We start from the raw sequence: 21228 nt of genomic DNA, 5'->3' as shown, positions 1-21228 counted from the left end.
TCTTTAATTTCCAAACTGCCCTCTTACGATTTCTATCCTTCTATCTGTGCCTTCATCTCTAGCTTCCTTTCTGGTCGTTCTATAGCCGCTGTTGTAGACGGCCATCGTTCTTCTCCTAGATCTATCAACAGTGGTGTTCCTCAGGGCTCTGTCCTATCACCAACTCTCTTCCTTTTATTCATCAATGACCTTCTAACCTGTACATCTAACCCTATCCACTCATACGCTGATGACTCTACCCTTTACCTTTCCATTCGGTTCCCGTAATGCCCATCTCAGCAGTTACTTCAACAGGCAAGGGATGAGGCTATGGCACACCTAATGTCTGACTTGGCTCGTATCTTTGACTGGGGTAAAAATAATCTGGTTGTTTTTAATGCATCTAAGACTCAGTTCTTACACCTATCAACCCGTCAAAATCTTCCACAGGTATACCCACTAATGTTTAATAATATTCAGCTTAATCATTCATCATCATTGAACATGCTTGGGGTTTCATTTACTCGGGACTTATCTTGGAAAGATCATATTACATCTCTTGTAAAATCTGCTTCCAAGAGATTGGGTGTGCTAAGCCGACTCCGTTCTTTCTTTACCCCTGCACAATTGTTGACTCTATACAGGGGTTTTATCCGCCCCTGTGTGGAGTACAACTCTCACGTGTGGGGAGGCTCCCCACATACAGCTCTTCTCAATAGGGTGGAGTCAAAGGCTTTTCGTCTCATTAACTCTCCTCCTCTTACTGACTCCCTTCAACCTCTGTCTCTTCGCCGCACTGTTGCATCTTTATCTCTTTTCTATCGCTACTTTAATGGTCGCTGCTCCTCTGAACTGTCTGCATGCATTCCTCCACCTTTACGACGGGCGCGTAGCACCCGTCTAGCAGCAAACTCTCATCCCTTTTCTGTCCGACTCTCTAGTGCAAGAGTGAACCGTTACTCCCAGTCCTTCATTTATGCAACAGGTCAACTTTGGAACTGTCTCACTCTGTCTGTATTTCCTGCTGCCTATGATCTCCAATCTTTCAAACGCAGTGTGTCCAGGCATCTCAAAATGATCGGATCTTGAATTTGGCTCTCTCTTGTATTTTGTTTTTCTCTTGGAGGGAACTGTTATTGCGGGCTCATGTCCTTTGGTTCCTTCTTTCTCGCATAAAAAAAAAATTATATATATATATATATATATATAGATAGATAGATAGATAGATATAGATATATATTAAACAGCCATGGAGACATCACACAACCCTGTTTCAGTCCCACACTGAGATCAAAGAACTCACTCAGCTCACCATCCACTCGCACCGTAGCCCTAGCTCCTTCTACATACTCTTCACAGCATTCAACAATTTCTCATCCACTCCATATATTCTTAATACCTTCCACATACCTTGCCTGAAGTCATACTTTTAGTAAATACATTTTGCCGATATTTCCGATGGTATATGCAGCTCATCACATCTGTTTAAGCTAACCAGAATAGATGCAACTACTAATCTTAAATTAATGAAGTCGTCTGGCGGTTGGAGGAACAAAACAATGTCGATTTCCCTTCTCCTGAATGAATTAACTGACAATATGAACCAAATATATGTTCTTCAGCTAACTAATGCACTGAATTTTACTTTCTTTGCAGTTATTAGGATAATGCATAACTTTACTGCCATTCGAAAAAGATGCATTTTGTAATGGTGAATTAAGTGGAATATCGAAGTACATGAGATGAGACTACTTATGCAGATTTTCTTTCTTTCTCTTTGTCTGCATTTCCTTTGTACATTTTTCTTATTTTTCTGGCTACATTCTTCTTCCTTTGTATCAGTCCTGTTACCACTCTTAACTAAGTTCTCTCTTATTAAAGATTTGCTAACTCTTATCCAAAGCAACTGTTAGGCAACCTAAATACCACACATTAACGATTATATCAACAATGAACTATGAAGGTATAAAACTCTACGCAAAAATCGCTAGCAACGAAAATCGCACTGATGTTTAGTGAGCCAGGTGTAAATAATACTACGCCTCACAAAGCTGAAAGAACATGAACCACACGTATGAAATACAACTCTCTCGACCACAACAGATCAAAGATATAGTGTCTGTGAATAATTTACAGTAACTGGTGTTAACCTCTTTTGGTTGGACGAAATATTGCTTCTTTCATTCTTGCTACCTTTACTCAGCTTAGATAAGAAATTTGGAACTATGAAGGTTAGATATAGCGTCTACTAGCTTCTTCATTACTAGGGTACCCTCCTAAGCTGAACAGAACCGATTAGAGGTGGTAAGAATACACCAGTACGTCACCTGATTAAAGGGGTTAAGATATATAGCGTATAGCTCGGCTAGAGAGAAGAAGAGAGAATTTTAAGGGGGGGAGTGGCTTCTCTCATAGCAGCCAGCCCTGGAGACGCCCCCTGTCAAAGGACGTCCCCCTGCCGCCACATCTAGCCTGAGAACCTTGTCAACCTACCTTCAGTGCTCATGACCGGAGACCCTTAGTCGCACTCTGTGGCCGGGCAACAGTTATAGAAGAAACATTTCAAATAAAGTACAAACGCAAAGTATCTTCCAAAAGTGATGCAAAATGGATTGGAACTGTGTTGCCGACTGCGCCACATATTGCGACCTAGTGCCTTGCAGTCCCGGCACTGACGGGGTCAACGCGTGCCGTGATCAGGGACCTGGAGCCTTGGGTGCCGGTTCAATAAGGGTCAAATTAAAGTCGGCAATGATATAAACCATAATTGCCTCTTAATTACCAAACAACCTGAAACTAATTGAAGAGGTTCCTACGGCTCTGAATTACTAATCACGTCACATTAGAAGCCGAAGGACTAAGAAGGTAAGTGGTGCCTGATATAATATTCTGTGTGTGTTTATTTCATATTACCTTTTCGCTCACTATTTTTATTTCCTCATAAACAAAACACCCTGGCTGCTACATGTTTGTTTATATACACCTGAATGAGCCTCTGCCGACAAGTTTTCCCGCAGGTTTTTAACGAAGAACCTCCCGCATTTAACTGCTTCCTTTATGCATATGTGTGTGTGTGTGCGTGAGTGTGTGTTTGTTCTTCCAATGCAGGTGGTGTTGATGGATGTGGACCCCGATGGTTAAGGGGTATAAAGGTAAAAACATTACAAACCCACATGGCTGTAAGTTAAACGTGTCATTTGTTTTGTCTCAAGGTTAAATATAAAAAATGATTTTTTTTTACTGTTAATGATGAGTCTTGAATTTCACACAGATAAACTCTTGTTATTGCTATGATTCCTTGTCCAAAAAAGTATTTTCACTTTTCGACCATTGAGAATTTCAGTATTAACTTAGGGAGTAATTGCATTTAAATTGGATTATCTTCTTTTTCACTTTCATTGGAATAATCATAATTGTTCATAACTAATCATTGCACATAACATTAGGGGTACATTTAACTCGAATTAAGATCTTTCTATCTTTTCCACCTTCACTCCAGTCATGATGGCTTGTCATGATTAATTATTTCACACAATATCACTATAGATCAAGCAGTAACAGTGACCCAGTTCTTATCAATAATCGGACGGAACTATTACCCTTTGTCACAAAACCCCGTCAACCGGAGCATGTTTTTTTCCTATTTTTCTTGCTACTTCTCAGATAATCTGATTGAGCTTTCGGGGACAAAAAGTGAGAAGATTAAAGATATCATTTTCAATCCCTTCACTGTCAGAGGTGTTCCCCAAGGTTTAAAAAAAAATCGTCTGGAGGTAGGAAGAAAAAGTAAGAGGTGTTCTAGGGGTGAAGGAATAAACACCAGCTAAAGCATCAGTAATATCTTCAGTCAACTACGAGTCTCAACATATCCACTCTCGCACAACAACCCTTGCTAAAAAAATATATATATATATATATATATATATATATATATATATATATATATATATATATATATATATATATATATATATATATATACAGTATATATATATATATATATATATATATATATATATATATATATATATATATATATATATATATATATATATATATATATATATATTTTGCCAATAACAATACATTTCCCTCTTCAGTATCACAAGCAAAATCTTAACACTATCAGTCTGATGACCTCTTTGGTTAATTTATTCTTGTTTCTGCCAAATGATTTTACTCGACTATGAACAGGCCTATATATATATATATATATATATACAGAAATGACAATGATTAGGTGGATGTGCAGTGCGTCCCTGCGTCCAAGGCCTGGAGGGGCTGGGTTTACAATGGAAGAGTTGAGAGGTAGGATGGGACTGGACTGTATTGGTGTTGTGATGAGGAGAGGTAGATTGAGGTGGTTTGGACATGTGGAGAGGATGGGGGATGATAGTTGGGTGGGGAAGGTGAGAAGTGTTAATATTGGGGGTGGGGTTGTGAGGGGTAGACCGAGAAAGACATGGGACGAGGTCATTAAGTGTGACCTTAGGGTTAAGGGACTGAGCAGGGAGGCTGCAATGGATCGTGCAGCATGGAGAGCCGCCATTAGGTGACCAAGGCCGACACATGCAAGCATGTTGGAGCCTTTAAAAACGAAACGAAAACGATTCATTCATTCATTCATTGCCAGAATCCATGTATCCCAAACGGGGTGGCCAAGGGCTTAGAATTAATTGTTTTACAGGGAGGGGCACTAATCCTCCACCAGCCCCACTTGACACGTATATATATATATATATATATATATATATATATATATATATATATACAATCTGGCCGCACAATAGGGTGTTACTACTACTGTGCGGCCATGTTGTGTTAGGAAGAATACTGCCACCGTTTTCCTTGCGTGTCGTACAAGGCGACCGAAAGGGGAGGGGTGAGGGGTCAAGGGACCCCCTCCTCTGTTTTTAGTTCCTAAAAAGAGACAGGCCAGAGAAAGGGATGGGGGATTGAGTTATCCCTGTACCCTGAAGATTGGATCTACGAATGTGCGTGGATGTAGTACGATTGAGGCTAAAAGGGAGGAGATTGGAACAATATTTGTGAGAAGAAAGTGGGATGTGTTAGTTTTGAGTGAAACGAAGATGAAAGGAGTCTATGTTTGGAAGTGTGATTGGAAGATTGATAGGTGTTGACAGAGGAAGGGCAAGAGAAGGTGTGGTCTTGTTAGTGAGTCCGGATGTACAGCAGTCTGTGACTGAATGGAAGGAGGTGTCATCGAGACTGATGTGAGTGAAAGCAAAATTTGAAAGTGAGTTGTGGGTTTTTGTGAGTGCATATGGGCCTGATAGTGAAAGGGATGAAGAAGAGAGGAAGTCTTTCTGGAATGATGTTGAGTGTCTGCAAAGTTTTGGAGCGAATGCGAATATGGTAATGATGGGAGATCTGAATGCTAGAGAGGGAAATGTAGCAGCTGAAAGTTCAGTTGGTATGCATGGTGTGCCTGGAAGAAATGAAAATAGGGAACGAATGATGGGGATGTGCATTAAGCGAGGGATGGTAATTGGAAATACGTTGTTTGAGAAGAAAGATATTTATAAGTATACATGGGTTAGACAGGAGGGTGAAAGGGTTGTTGACAGAGCATTGATGGGCTATGTGGTTGTGTCCAGGGATGATTGTTGGATGTGAGAGTTCTGAGAGGGGAGGGTGGAGGTATGTCTGACCACTACCTGGTGGAGGGAAAGTTAAGAGTAGGTAAGAGATGGGTGAGAGCTAGGAGAGTTAGGTGTGGCAGGGAGGTTTTGAAAGTGCATGAGTTGGATAAAAGAGAGAAAATGATAGAGTATCAGGAGAAATTGAAAGATGAGTGGAAAGCAGTGAAAGATCAGGAAAATGGCAGTGTGGAGGAGGAATGGCAGTTGTTTAAGAGTACTATGGTGGGGCATGCGGAAGAGGTGTGTGGTGTGAGACGAGTGGGTGGTGCTTTAAGGAAAGGAAGTGACTGGTGGTGCGAGGAAGTAAGTATGGCTGTGGCTGAGAAGAGAGGTGTGGCTGCAGAGGAAGGATGAGGTGTCATATGAGATGTATAAGGAAAAGAGGAATAGGGCGAGAAGGGCTGTGCGTGATGCTAAAATGGCAGAAGATGAGAGGTGGGGTAGGCGGTTGACTGAGAATTTTCAACAGAATAAGAAAAAGCTTTGGAAGGAGGTGAAAAGGGTGCAAAAGAGAAAGTCCAGGAAGGAAGAGGAAGTAAAAGCACAGGATGGAAGGATGTTAACTGAGATGGATGCAGTAAGGAAGATATGGGTGGAGTATTTTGAAAGATTGTTAAATATAGAGGAGGAAAGGAGGCTGAGATTGTGGCAGATGGAAGGGTGCAAGGAATAAATGTGTTGGGAGAGTTGAATGATTCTTTGATCACGAAGGAGGAAGTGTAGGAGGCAGTAAAGGAGATGAATACAGGGAAAGCTGCAGGTGTGGATGGGTGTGCTGTGGAATGCCTGAAGGGTAGTGGAGCGACTATTGTTGACTGGTTAGTAAGATTGTTGAATGTGTGCTTTGTGAGAGGTATGGTGCCAGTTGAGTGGGCAAGTGCTTGTGTGGTCCCACTGTTTAAAGGTAAGGATGATAAGTATGAATGTACTAGCTTTAGGGGTATAAGTCTGTTGAGTGATGTAGGTAAAATGTATGATAGAGTGTTCATTAAGAGAGTTAGAGAGGGTACAGAGGGAGTGATTGGTGATGAGCTGTGTGGCTTTAGGAGAGGGAGGGGATGTGTGGATCAGCTGTTTGCTGTGAGACAAGTGTGTGAAAAGTATTTAGCCAAAGGCAAGGATGTGTTTTGGGTGTTCATGGATTTAGAGAAGGCATATGATTAAATTGATAGGGAGGCTTTGTGGACTCTTTTAGAATTGTTTGGACTTGATGGCAGGTTACTAAAAGAAGTGAAAAACTTTTATGTACTGTGAGCGATTGGTTTCCCGTGAGAATGGGGCTGCGGCAGGGATCTGTGATGTCGCCTTGGTTGTTTAATATTTATATGGATGGTGTTGTGAAGGAAGTGAATGCAAGAGTGTTAGGTGGAGGTCTGAGTCTGGTGAATGTTGATAGTAGAGAGTGGAATCTGAAGCAGCTACTGTTTGCAGATGATACTGCACTGGTGGCTGATTCAAAGGAGAGATTAAGACAGTTGATAGAGGAGTTTGAAAGGGTGTGTGAAAGGAGGAAATTTAAAGTAAATGAGAATAAGAATAAAGTGATGAAGTGTGTGAGGTTGGTAGATGGTAGGAGGATGAATATGGTTTTGAATGCTGAGCTGCTTAAGGAGGTAGAGTGTTTTAAGTATTTAGGGTTACATGTTGGTGTGGATGGAAGAATAGATGCAGAAATGAAGTTTAGAATGAATGAAGTAGGAAAGGTGCTGGGAGGAATGAAAAAAGTGCTTAGGTGTCGTTCACTTAGAATGGATGTAAAGAGAAGGCTGTATGAGGGTGTTGTGGTACAGACCACGTTATATGGGGCTGAAACATGGAATATGGATGTAGCAGAGAGGAGAAGTTTGAATGTAATGGAGATGAGGTGTCAGAGGGGTATGTGTGGAGTGACGCGTATGGATCGAGTGAGAAATGACGTGCCAAGGAGAACTGGAGTTGTTCAGGAGATGACTGATCGAGTTGAGCAGAGGGTGTTGCAATGGTTTGGGCATATGGAGAGAATGGATAATGAGCGATTGTTGAAAAAGATAATTAGGTCTGATGTGAGAGATGTAAAGCTGAGAAGAAGACCACAAATAGGATGGATGGACAGTGTCAAGAGAGTGTTGGATGAGAGAGGGATGTCTGTTGAGCAAGGAAGAGTGGCTGTGCATGACAGAAATGAATGGAGAGAAATTGTGAATGAATAAATGATGATGCAGCCCTGAGGGGATAATCTCCCACATTTGTCTGATCAGCTGATCAAGTCACGTGCAGGTAAGGGGATGGGTCTATTATGATGTGGTAGGGGTAAACCAGCTCTGCTGTCAGGCCCTGCTGCAGATGTCACTGATTGCACTGCGCAATTGACCCTCGTGCGGTGTGGTGCAGTGAGGATCTTTCCCTTCTCCACTTTGGGGCTAAGATGCGAATGAATATGTTTGAGTGGATGAGTAAATTGGGAGTGTGTCGTCCCGTCTCGGCTACCTCCCTTTCCTTGGGGGAAGCAGCCTAGGTATGTATCTTCATCACCATGATCATCATCATCATCATCCGGACCTCCTTTCCCACCCATTGAAGGCAATTCTTTGCTCTTGCAACCATCTGGCAATTTTATTCAGTTTAAGGAAAGACGCCTTATGGCGAAGCAGTCCGTTATACATCCCACTGATATCTTTGTTATGAGAGATCAACATTTAGCTGAATAAAATTGTATGGCAGTGATGACAGTGATGATGGGTGTCATTGAACTGAATGGATTAGCTCTCTCCATGTTCAAGAACACATTCTGTCACATCAGGAACTGGACCTCTCACTGACATAACCCGGGGCGTCCCGTTGATGTATGGGTACGTCGCAACGTTTTGTCACAGCTAGTCCCATCGACATACTGGTACGTCGGGCAATTGCAAGGTTCATAATTTCCACAATTTTCAAGTATCGCCATTGATTTTGGGTACGTAGGGTCACGAGACCTTCCCCTACCTCCCACCAGGCAGGGACATTCGGCAACCCCGCACAACGCACGCTCACCCTCGGCTCGGTCACTCACCTGTTAGCAGGGACCCAGGTCAGGCATGGCGCACAGAGGTCTCTCAGAGGAGCAAATTCAAACCACCCTGGATGCCTTCACAGGTGACAGTGATTCGCCCCTCGATGACGAGGTGGCAGACAAGGATTGTGTCTTACTAGAGAAGGGGGAAAGTAGCAGCAGTGATGAGGAGGTCCCGTCCCCGAGGAAGCTGCGCTATGTCACATATCGTGCCACTAGAGAGGGCCAGCCTGCACCAAAACATCATGCAATAACCTCTCTGCAGCCCCTACGTGATGTGGAGCCTGAAACCGAGGATGAGGACTAGGACGAGGACGGAGCCATGGGACGTGCTGCCACGTGGTACTGCCACAAGATAATCACACTTCGCTGCCCCGAAAGCGCACAGCACGTCGTTCTGTCAGGGATGGGCCTAGTGTTTTACTTGGAGAGGGCGGAAGTGACATGGAGGGAGTGGGGAGTGAAATTGAAAGTGTTGAGACAGTCATTGAAAGTGAGAGTGGTGGGAGTGAGTCATTACTCTTCCATGGTGTTGTGAGGCAGCGAAGCGTATCACATGGGGCAGTGAGGTTGTGTGGTGAATCATGTGGTGTGGTGATGGAGCGGGGACGTGAGGAGGATCCACTCCCCAGGACATCTTATGCTCCTCAATATTCCCGGACTTCCTCCCCAAAGCCCCCTGATGTTCCCAAAGGCCGTAAGGGTAAGGGGGGGAAGGGTTAAGCCCGAGTGAAGAGGAGTGCAAGTGGGGAAGCCCTCTGCACTCCTCCTCCCCAACCTCCCCCACCAGCATCTCCTCCCCACCCCGATGAAGGCGACAATGGGGATGATGGGGGCGAGGGTTATGTGAGTTGGAATTGGGAAGATGGCAGTGATTTCTCTCCCATCATTCACCCCTTCACTGAGCAGGGACGCACTCGCTGCACAGCTCCTGGGATTCACCGTGGTTCCACCAGGCTGGATTTTTTCCACCTGTTCTTCGGTGAGGGTTTTGTGGAGCAGATTGTGGAATAAACCAACCGTTTTGCTAGCAGCCAGCGCCATGAGAGTGAACAACTGGGCACAAGGAGCAGGCATTTGATCATTTACGATTACCCTGTCTCCCTCACAGAGATGTTTTTATTTTTTGCCCTGGTACTTTTGATGGGTATTTTATGTAAAAACAGAATTCCGTCATACTGGACAATGGACCCTCTCATGCAGTCACCTATATTTGCCAAGATCATGAGCCGTAATTGGTTTCAGCAAATTCTTGGCCAGCTCCACTTTTAAGATGCTGATGATCCTGCCAGTGCAAATGACACTGATAAGATGAGGCGAATTAGGTTGGTTTTGGATCACCTATGGCAAACATTCCGTTCCTCATTTTATCCTGATAGAGACCTTGTCATAGACTAGAGTCTAGTGTTGTGGAGAGGCACTATTTACTTTCGCCAGTATATTCCCAGCAAAAGGCATCGTTTTGGGTTCAAGATCTTTGTTATGTGTGACTGTAGGACTGGTTATGTGCAAGACATAGTCTTGTACACCGGTGCACAGACAGACATAATAGAAGATCGGAGTACTGTACTGTCTGGAGCAGTGGTAAAGACAATGATTGAAGAGGGCCTTCATCGTGGTCATGCCCCCTACTTGGATTACTGGTACATTAGCCCTCTTCTCACTCGCTATCTATACCTGCATGACACGTGACTCTTTGGTACTGTCAAGGTGAGCCGGCGTAACATGGTCAAGGTGGGGCGGAAACTAGAAAAAAATGAGGTGGTCTTCTTCAAGGCTAACAACATCCTAGCTACAGTGTGGAACCACAACAGAGAAGTCTGCCTCTTGTCCACGGTTCACCCCCCACTGATGCACCATACAGAGTCCGTGGATTACCGCAGCGAGAGGAGGCACCGCATCTGGAAACCTGAGTGTGTGCTGGATTATAACATCAACATGCACCTGGTGGACCAGTCTACTCCATGATATCCACTGTCGAGTGTGCCAGGACCACGATGAAGTGGTACAAGAAGCTCTTCTTTCACCTGCTAGATATAACTGCCCTCAGTTGCCACCACCTGCACGCCATGACAACAGGAGTGCAGGAAACCTTTGAAGGGTTTGTGAGGGAGCTTGGCTGTGAGATTATAGCCCAGTATGCGGTCGAGAGGCCCCAACAACGCACATGCACTACCCCTACTGCCCAAACTCCCCTGACAAATTCTGCCTGCCATTTTCCCACTCCTATACCTCCCCAGCCAAATAGGCGTAGGCCCCAACGCAGGTGTCATGTGTGTGGTAATTCCCGTGTGAGACCCACCACTCAGAGAAAAGACACCCGCTATGAGTGCATTGAGTGTAACGTGGGTCTCTGCATTCACCCTTGTTTGAGTGAATATCACACCTTGATGCAGTACTAACATGGTGTGAATGCGATATGACGCTCATACTCAGGAAAAAATGGGACATACAGACGCTCAGTGTAAATATAAGGCCCGTAAATATGTAAATAATAGTATAAAGTGGAAAATTATTATCTAAGTGCCTAATTATATTCTAAGTCGAAACATTCCTAGCGAGTGTATATAGATGCGATATTCTGATGCTCAGTGTAATAAATAAGGCCCATAAATATGTAAATAGTAGTATAAAATGGAAACGGGTGTAATGTAAGTGGAAAATTATTATCTAAGTGCATAAATATATTCTAAGTCGAAACATTCTTAGTGAGTGTATATAGATGCGATATTCTGACGCTTTGTGTAATAAATAAGGGCCGTAAATATGTAAATAGTAGTATAAAGTGGAAACGGGTGTAATGTAAGTGGCGGGCGGAAATTCCCAGGGGAGTTTCGGCGGTAGGGGCAGTGCATGTGCATTGCTGGGGCCTCTCGACCGCAAACTTGGCTATTATCTCACTGTCAAGCTCCCTCACAAACCCTTCAAAGGTTTCCTGCACTCTGTTGTCATGGCGTGCAGGTGGTGGCAATTGAGGGCAGTTATACTGAACAGGTGAAAGAAGAGCTTCTTGTACCACTTAATTGTGGTCCTGGCACACTCGACAGTGGATATCATGGAGTCAGATTGGTCCACCACCTGTATGTTGATGTTATAATCCAGCACACACTCAGGTTTCCAGATGCGGCACCTTCTCTCGCTGCAGTAATCCACGGACTCTGTACGGTGCATCAATGGGGAATGAACCATGGACAAGAGGCAGACTTCTCTGTTGTGGTTCCACACTGTAGCTAAGAAGAAGACCACCTCATTTTTTTCTAGTTTCCGCCTCACCTTGACCATGTGACGCCGGCTCACCTTCAAGGTACCAGAGTCCCATGTCATGAAGGTGTAAATAACGAGTGAGAAGAGGGCCAGTGTACCAGTAATCCAGGTAGGGGATATGACCACGATGAAGGTACTCTTCAATCATTGTCTATATCACTGCTCCAGACAGTACAATACTCCGATCTTCTATTATGTCTGTCTGTGCACCGGTGTACAAGACTATGTCTTGCACATAACCAGTACTACAGTCACACATAACAAAGATCTTGAACCCAAAATGATGCCTTTTGCTGGGTATTTACTGGCGAAAGGAAATAGTGCCTCTCCACAACACGAGACTCTCGTCTATGACAAGGTCTCTATCGGGATAAAATGAGGAATGGAATGTTTGCGGTATGTGATCAAAAACCAACCTAATTCGCCTCATCTTATCAGTGTCATTTGCACTGGCAGGATCATCAGCATCTTAAAAGTGGAGCTGGCCAAGAATTTGCTGAAACCGATTACGGCTCATGATCTTGCAAAACGTAGGTGTCTGCATGAGAGGGTCCATTGTCCAGTATGATGGAAGTCTGTTTTTACATAAAATACCCATCAAAAGGACAAGGGCAAAAAATAAAAACATCTCTGTGAGGGAGACAGGGTAATCGTAAATGATCGAATGCCTGCTCCTTGTGCTCAGTCGTTCACTCTCACAGCGCTGGCTGCTAGCAAAATGGTTGGTTTGTTCCACAATCTGCTCCACAAAACCCTCACCGAAGAACAGGTGGAAAAAATCCAGCCTGGTGGAACCACAGTGAAACCCAGGAGCCGTGCAGCCAGTGCTCCCCTGCTCAGTGAAGAGGTGAATGATGGGAGAGAAATCACTGCCATCTTCCCAATTCCAACTCACATAATCCTCGCTCCCACCATCCCTATTGTCGCCTTCGTCGGGGTGGGGAGGAGATGCTGGTGGGGGAGGTTGGGGAGGAGGAATGCAGAGGGCTTTCCCACTCACACTCCTCTTCCCTCAGCCTTTACCCTTCCCCTTTCCCTTACCCTTACAGCCTTTGGGGAACATCAGGGGGCTGTGGGGAGGAAGTCTGGGAATACTGGGGAGCATAAGATGTGCTGGAGAGTGGCTCCTCCTCATCTCCCCGCTCCATCACCACACCACATGATTCACCACGCACCCTCACTACCCCACGTGATACGCTCCGCTGCCTCGCACCACCATGGAAGAGCGATGACTCATTCCCGCCACTCTCACTTTCAATAACCGCCCCTACACTTTCAATTTCACTCCCCACTCCCTCCACCCCACTTCCGCCCTCTCCAAATAAAACACTAGGCCCATACCTGATAGAACGACGTGATGTGGACTCAGGGCTGCTATGTGTGATTATCTCACGGCCGTACCACGTGGCAGCACGTCCCGCGGCTCCATCCTCATCCTCGTCCTCGGTTTCAGGCTCCACATCATATAGGGGCTGCAGAGAGGTTATTGCACAATATTTTGGTGCAGGCTGACCCTCTCTAGTGGCACGATATGTGACGTAGCGCCGTTTCCTCGGGGATGGGACCTCCTCATCACTGCTGCTACTTTCCTCCTTCTCTGGTAGGACGCAATCCTTGTCTGCCGCCTCGTCAATGAGGGGCGAATCACTGTTGCCTGTGAAGCTGTCCAGGGCGGCTTGAATTTGCTCCTCTGAGAGACCTCTGTGTGCCATGTCTGACCTTGGTCACTGCTAACAGGTGAATGACCGAGCCGAGGGTAAGCGTGGGTCACGCGGGGTCACCGAGTATCCCTGCCCAGTAGCAGGTAGGGGAAGGTCTTGCGACCCTACGTACCCAAAATCAAGCGTGAGATTTCAAAATTTTGCAAATTATGAACCTTGCAATTGCGCGACGTACAAGTACGTCAATGGGACTAGCTGTGACAAAACGTTGTGACATACCCATAGGTCGATGGGATGCCTCGGGTTATGTCAGTAAGAGATCCAGTTCCTAATGTGACAGACTGTGTTCCTGAGTGTGGAGGGAGCTAATCCTTTCAGTTCAATGACACCCATCTTCACTGTCGTCGCTGCCATACAATTTTATTTAGCTTAATGTTGGTCTCTCGTAACAAAAATATTAGTGGGATGTATTACAGACTGCTTCATTATGAGGCGACTTTCCTTAAACTGAATAAAATTGCCAGGTGGTTGCAAGAGCGAAGCATTGCCTTCAATGGGTGGGAAAGGAGGTCCGGATGATGATGATGATGGTGATGGTGATATATACCTAGGCTGCTTCCCCCAAGGAAAGGGAGATAACTGAGACAGGATGACACACTCCCAATTTACTCATCCACTCAATCATATTCATCCGCATCTTAGACCCAAAGGGGAGAAGGGACAGATCCTCACTGCACCACACCACATGAGGGTCAATTGCACAGTGCAATCAGTGACATCCGCAGCAGGGCCTGACAGCAGAGCTTGTTTACCCCTACCACATCATAATAGACCCATCCCCTTACCTGCACCTGACTTGATCAGCTGATCAGACAAATGTGGGAGATTATCATCTCAGGGCTGCATCATCATTTATTCATTCACAATTTTTCTCCATTCATTTCTGTCATGCACAGCCACTCTTCCTTGCTCAACAGACATCCCTCTCTCATCCAACACTCTCTTCACATTGTCCATCCATCCTATTTGTGGTCTTCTTCTCAGCTTTACATCTCTCACATCAGACCTAATTATCTTTTTCAACAATCGCTCATTATCCATTCTCTCCATATGCCCAAACCATCGCAACACCCTCTGCTCAACCCGATCAGCCATCTCCTAAACAGCTTCAGTTCTCCTTCGCACGTCATCATTTCTCACTTGATCCATACGCGTCACTCCACACATACCCCTCTGACACCTCATCTCCATTACATTCAAACTTTTCCTCTCTGCTACATCCATATTCCATGTTTCAGCCCCATATAACGTGGTCTGTACCACAACACCCTCATACAGCCTTCTCTTTACATCCATTCTAAGTGAACGATGCCTAAGCACTTTTTTCATTCCTCCCAGCACCTTTCCTACTTCATTCATTCTAAACTTCACTTCTGCATCTATTCTTCCATCCACAGCAACATGTGACCCTAAATACATAAAACACTCTACCTCCTCAAACAACTCAGCATTCAAAACTATATTCATCCTCCTACCATCTACCAACCTCATACATTTCATCATTTTACTCTTATTCTCATTTACTTTAAATTTCCTCCTTTCACACACCCTTTCAAACTCCTCTACCAACGGTTTAATCTCTCCTTTGAATCAGCCACCAGTGCAATATCATCTGCAAACAGCAGCTGCTTCAGACTCCACTCTCTACTATCAACATTCTCCAGACTCAGACCTACACCTAGCACTCTTGCATTCACCTCCCTCACAACACCATCCATATAAATATTAAACAACCAAGGTGACATCACAGATCCCTGCTGCAGCCCCACTCTCACGGGAAACCAATCGCTCACAGTACTTCCCACTCTTACACACGCTCTACTATTTACATAAAAACTTTTCACTTCTTTTAGTAACCTACCATGAAGTCCATACAACCCTAAAACAGTCCACAAAGCCTCCCTATCAATTCTATCATATGCCTTCTCTAAATCCATGAACGCCCAAATACATCCTTGCCTTTGGCTAAATACTTTTCACACACTTGTCTCACAGCAAACAGCTGATCCACACATCCCCTCCCTCTCCTAAAGCCACACAGCTCATCACCAATCACTCCCTCTGTACCCTCTCTAACTCTCTTAATTAACACTCTACCATACACTTTACCTACATCACTCAACAGACTTATACCCCTAAAGCTAGTACATTCATACTTATCATCCTTACCTTTAAACAGTGGGACCACACAAGCACTTGCCCAGTCAACTGGCACCATACCTCTCACAAAGCACACATTCATCAATCTTACTAACCAGTCAACAATAGTCACTCCACTACCCTTCAGGCATTCCACAGCACACCCATCCATACCTGCAGCTTTCCCTGTTTTCATCTCCTTTACTGCTTCCTACACTTCCTCCTTCTTGATCAAAGAATCATTCAACTCTCCCGACACATTCATTTCTTGCACCCATTCATCCGTCACAATCTCAGCCTCCTTTCCTCCTCTACATTTAACAATCTTTTAAAATACTCTACCCATCTCTTCCTTACTGCATCCATCTCAGTTAACATCCTTCCATCTTCTGCTTTTACTTGATCTTCCTTCCTGGACTCTCCCTTTTGCACCCTTTTCATCTCTTTCCAAAGCATTTTCTTATTCTGTTGAAAATTCTCAGTCTACCGCCTACCCCACCTCTCATCTGCTGCCACTTTAGCATCACGCACAGCCCGTCTCGCCCTATTCCTCTTTTCCTTATACCTCTCTTATGACACCTCATCCTTTCTCTGCAGCCACACCTCTCTTCTCAGCCACAGCCATACTTACTTCCTCGCACCACCAGTCACTTCCTTTCCTTAAAGCACCACCCACTCGTCTCACACCACACACCTCTTCCGCATGCCCCACCACAGTACTCTTAAACAACTGCCATTCCTCCTCCACACTGCCATTTTCCTGATCTTTCACTGCTTTCCACTCATCTTTCAATTTCTCCTGATACTCTATCATTTTCTCTCTTTTATCCAACTTATGCACTTTCAAAACCTCCCTGCCACACCTAACTCTCCTAGCTCTCACCCATCTCTTACCTACTCTTAACTTTCCCTCCACCAGGTAGTGGTCAGACATACCTCCACCCTCCCCTCTCAGAACTCTCACATCCAACAATCTTCCTATTACATTCCTGGACACAACCACATAGCCCATCAATGCTCTGTCAACAACCCTTTCACCCTCTTGTCTAACCCATGTATACTTATAAATATCTTTCTTCTCAAACAACGTATTTCCAGTTACCATCCCTCGCTCATTGCACATCCCTATCATTTGTTCCCCATTTTCATTTCTTCCAGGCACACCACGCATACCAACTGAACTTTTAACTGCTACATTTCCCACTCTAGCATTCAGATCTCCCATCATTATCACATTCGCATTAGCTCCAAAACTTTGCAGACACTCATCAACATCATTCCAGAAAGACTTCCTCTCTTCTTAATCCCTTTCACTACCAGGCCCATATGCACTCACAAAAACCCACAACTCACGTTCAAATTTCGCTTTCATCCACATCAGTCTCGCCGACACCTCCTTCCATTCAGTCACACACTGCTGTACTTCCGGACTCACTAACAAGGCCACACCTTCTCTTGCCCTTCCTCTGTCAACACCTATCAATCTTCCAATCACACTTCCAAACATAGCTCCTATCATCTTCGTTTCACTCAAAACTAACACATCCCACTTTCTTCTCACAAACATTCTCCCAATCTCCTCCCTTTTAGCCTCAATCGTACTACGTCCACGCACATTCATATACCCAATCTTCAGGGTACGGGGATAACTCAATCCCCCATCCCTTTCTCTGGCCTGTCTCTTTTTAGGAACTAAAAACAGAGGAGGGGGTCCCTAGTCCCCTCACCCCGCCCCTTTAGGTCGCCTTTTACGACACGCAAGGAAAACGGTGGCAGTATTAATCCTAACACAACCTGGCTGCACAGTAGTAGTAACACCCTATTGTGCGGCCAGATTGTGTATATATATATATATATATATATATATATATATATATATATCTATATCTATATCTATATCTATCTATATACCTAGGCTGCTTCCCCCAAGGAGAGGGAGGTAGCCGAGACAGGACGACTCACTCTCCATTTACTCATCCATTCAAACACATTCATTCGCATCTTAGCCCCAAAGGGGAGAACGGACAGATCCTCACCGCATCACACCGCACAAGGGTCAACTGCGCAATGCAAGCAGTGACATCCACAGCAGGGCCCGACAGCAGAACTGGTTTACCCCTGCCACATCATAACAGACCCATCCCCTTACCCGCACCTAACCTGACTAGCTGATCAGACCAAATGCGGGAGAATATCCCCTCAGGGCTGCGTCATCACTTATTCATTCACAATTTCTCTCCATTTATTTCTGTCACGCACAGCCACTCTTCCTTGCTCAACAGACATCCCTCTCGCATCCAGCTCTCTCTTCACACTGTCCATCCATCCTATTCGTGGTCTTCCTCTCAGTCTTACACCTCTCACATCAGATCTAGTTATCTTTTTCACCAATCGCTCATTATCCATTCTCTCCATATGCCCAAACCATTGCAACACCCTCTGCTCAACTCTACCAGCCATCTCCCGAACAACTCCAGTTCTCCTTCGCACTTCATCATTTCGCACTCGATCCATACGCGTCACTCCACACATACTCCTCAGACATCTCATCTCCATTACATTCAAACTTTTCATCTCTGCTACACCCATATTCCATGTTTCAGCCCCATATAACGCAGTCGGTACCACAACACCCTCATACAGCCTTCTCTTTACATCCATTCTAAGCGAACGACATTTAAACACTTTTTTCATTCCTCCCAGCACCTTTCCTACTTCATTTATTCTAAACTTCACTTCTGCATCTATTCTTCCATCCACAGCAACATGTGACCCTAGATATTTAAAACAATCTACCTCCTCAAGCAACTCACCATTCAAAACTATATTCATCCCCCTACCATCTATCAACCTCGTACACACACATACACACACGTCTTCGGTTTGAAGGGACTTTGCATCCTTGCTCTCTTCAAGTGATTTCATTCAGCCTAGAAGCACACTTTTCAACGGGGAGGGGGGGGGGTAGAGTTTGCCTTCTCTATCAACTTCAGCATGAAAGGCCTGTTCATGGTCGAGTAAAACCATTTGGCAGAAGCAACAATAAATTAACCAAAGAGGTCATCGGACTGATAGCATTAAGATTTTGCTTGTGATACTGAAGAGGGAAATGTATTATTATTGGCTTCAAAACCTTGAAGACCACACTGAACAACACTCTATGCATAATCTCTGTATGCACCAAAACCACTCCCACAGCTCACTTTCACTTTGGAAGTCCACCTTGTTAGTGAATATCTTGATATGAAAGCCACACCAGTCTAAGAGGCAGCCTGTGATGACACACAAGCCCTTGTCATTACATGACAGAGCTTCACAAGAAAACTAGGCACATCGAACAATTACCATATATGAATTAATAGACCCACTTCAGCAACATTTCATCTCCAGACATTCCAACACTAGCAGTGAAGAAGCACTAACATATTCAGTTCACATGCAAGGTAATACGACTGCTGAATCAGAAAACCGTATAACAAACCCCCCTCTCCTCTCTCTGGACAATCACCCAACAGAGGTATCCCTGAACAGAGTTAAAAAAAATCACCTACCTCGGCTTAGAACAGGACATCACCCAATTCACCTCAGTTACCAGATTAGATTCGGGTTGGGTGGAATCACAGACGACACGTGCCCTGCTTGTAGAACAGGACCATACAGCATACCGCATAATGGAATACTGCACTGCACATGCCACTCTAAGACGCAGACACATCAGCATTGTAAGGAACCTATTGGAACACCACAACGGGGCTGTTGTTTACTTGCGGTCGACGGGTTGGCCCAGCTAGGGGGATCTGGGTTATGCAACAACATCAGCAACAACAACAACAACCACACTCACCTCTATCACTATCCTTTATTCACCAACATTCTTCTGAACACAGACATCACAACCTTCTCTGTTCTCCGTTCATCTCTTTCATCCTATAAAACAAGTTTCCACACGGTGTACACCAGTGAAGCTGGCCACTATCATTATCACCAGCAAACTCATCCCCACCAACACTCTTACCTTCACCAACGCCCTCCTCACAATAGATATCACAAACTTCTCCATCTTTCCTTTACACTTACCAATATCACCACTTCGCTTACCACACTCACCTTCACCGGTTTCCGTCCACCTCACCAGACATCCTCCTCATCACAGTCATCTTACTCTCACTATCACTCATCATTTCCTTACCAGTCATCCTCCTCCTCACAGTTATATCCACTATCACAATCATCTTCATTTTCACTTAACCGTAAACACTATCATCCCCTCTGATCCCACCTTCATATCGTCAGTCTCCTTCACCATCATAGTCCATCTCCCTCCCTTTCACTTTCATCACCCTTCCTCTCACAGTCACCGCCACTATCACAATCACACTCTCACCGAAAACATATATCCTCATCATCCCCACGTCTAGTCTCCCCACGATCCGTCCAGCCATTTCAGGGGCCTTCTCATTAGAGTCACCTTACAGTTACTCTCTCCCACAGTCACTCATCCTTTCAGTCAATCACTCTCACTCCCTCAAAAAAACAAAACAAAAAAAGTTAGATCATCTAAACCCTCCTCCTTTCCCAACCAATCCACTCGCCTCCTTACCACGCTTATCCTCCTCTTCCTCAACAATGACATTATCACCCTCGCCAAGAATTTCATAATCCTCCTCACATAATCACAAACGTCAGTAATATCCACTTTGACCTACTTTCAACCCACTTGCCACTCCACAGAAACTCGCCCTCACTAACAATCACATTCACCACCACAGTCACAATCACCTGTACTCTCACCCAAACCACCACCACCACAGGCACTATTCTCACCTCCTTCCCTTCTCCCACCATACCAGTCACCATCACCACCACAGTCACCCTCACTGTCACCTCACCACAAGCTCCACTACTTGCAAGCCAGTCACCTTCATTTTCACCTTTACTCTCACATTTACCAAATCGCCACCATAACGCCAATCTCATCACATCTCAGCCACTTCATTCAATTCCTCACCAGTCACATTACAACCACTACCCTCCTCACTACAGTCATCTTCATCCTCTCCTCACAATCGCCATTACAGCCACAATCACTCTCATCCTCACTTTCACCCAATACATCACCATCACCTCTGCATCTACTCATCTCCACCCCTCCAGCGACTCCACTCGCCCCTCAAAACCACACTCACCACTACGATCACTCATCTCTCCTCACAGTCACCATCACAATCACTCCCATCCTCAGTCTCACCCAAAACACCACCACCACCACCACCACCACAAATACCCCGTTCACGTCACTTACACCCGTGCAGCTACTCTGCTCACCGTCTAGCAATCAGTTTCATCACTATAGTCATCCTCACTCTCACCTTAGTCACCCTCCTTCTCACAGTCACCTTAACACCTTCGCCGTGTCTCTCATCTTCACTCT

At 44.9% G+C, this 21228-nt stretch overlaps 1 protein-coding gene across 1 annotated transcript in view; it reads left to right on the top strand.

Moving 5' to 3' along the window:
- Positions 1 to 8698: 8698 nt before the first annotated feature.
- Positions 8699 to 21228, top strand: part of LOC145390713 (band 7 protein AGAP004871-like) — a 50273-nt gene continuing 37743 nt past the window's right edge. Inside the window, exons 1-4 of the mRNA XM_080265506.1 lie at positions 8699 to 8945; positions 9464 to 9519; positions 13675 to 13741; positions 18167 to 18214. Of these exons, the coding sequence (XP_080121632.1) occupies positions 8699 to 8945; positions 9464 to 9519; positions 13675 to 13741; positions 18167 to 18214 (418 nt within the window). The remainder of the gene's footprint in view (positions 8946 to 9463; positions 9520 to 13674; positions 13742 to 18166; positions 18215 to 21228) is intronic.

Source organism: Coenobita brevimanus, chromosome 15 (assembly GCF_032717465.1).
Source record: "Coenobita brevimanus isolate Jiangsu-jjx chromosome 15, ASM3271746v2, whole genome shotgun sequence".
In the NCBI taxonomy this organism is placed as follows: domain Eukaryota; kingdom Metazoa; phylum Arthropoda; class Malacostraca; order Decapoda; family Coenobitidae; genus Coenobita; species Coenobita brevimanus.
This window is presented reverse-complemented; position numbering and strand designations above follow the sequence as displayed.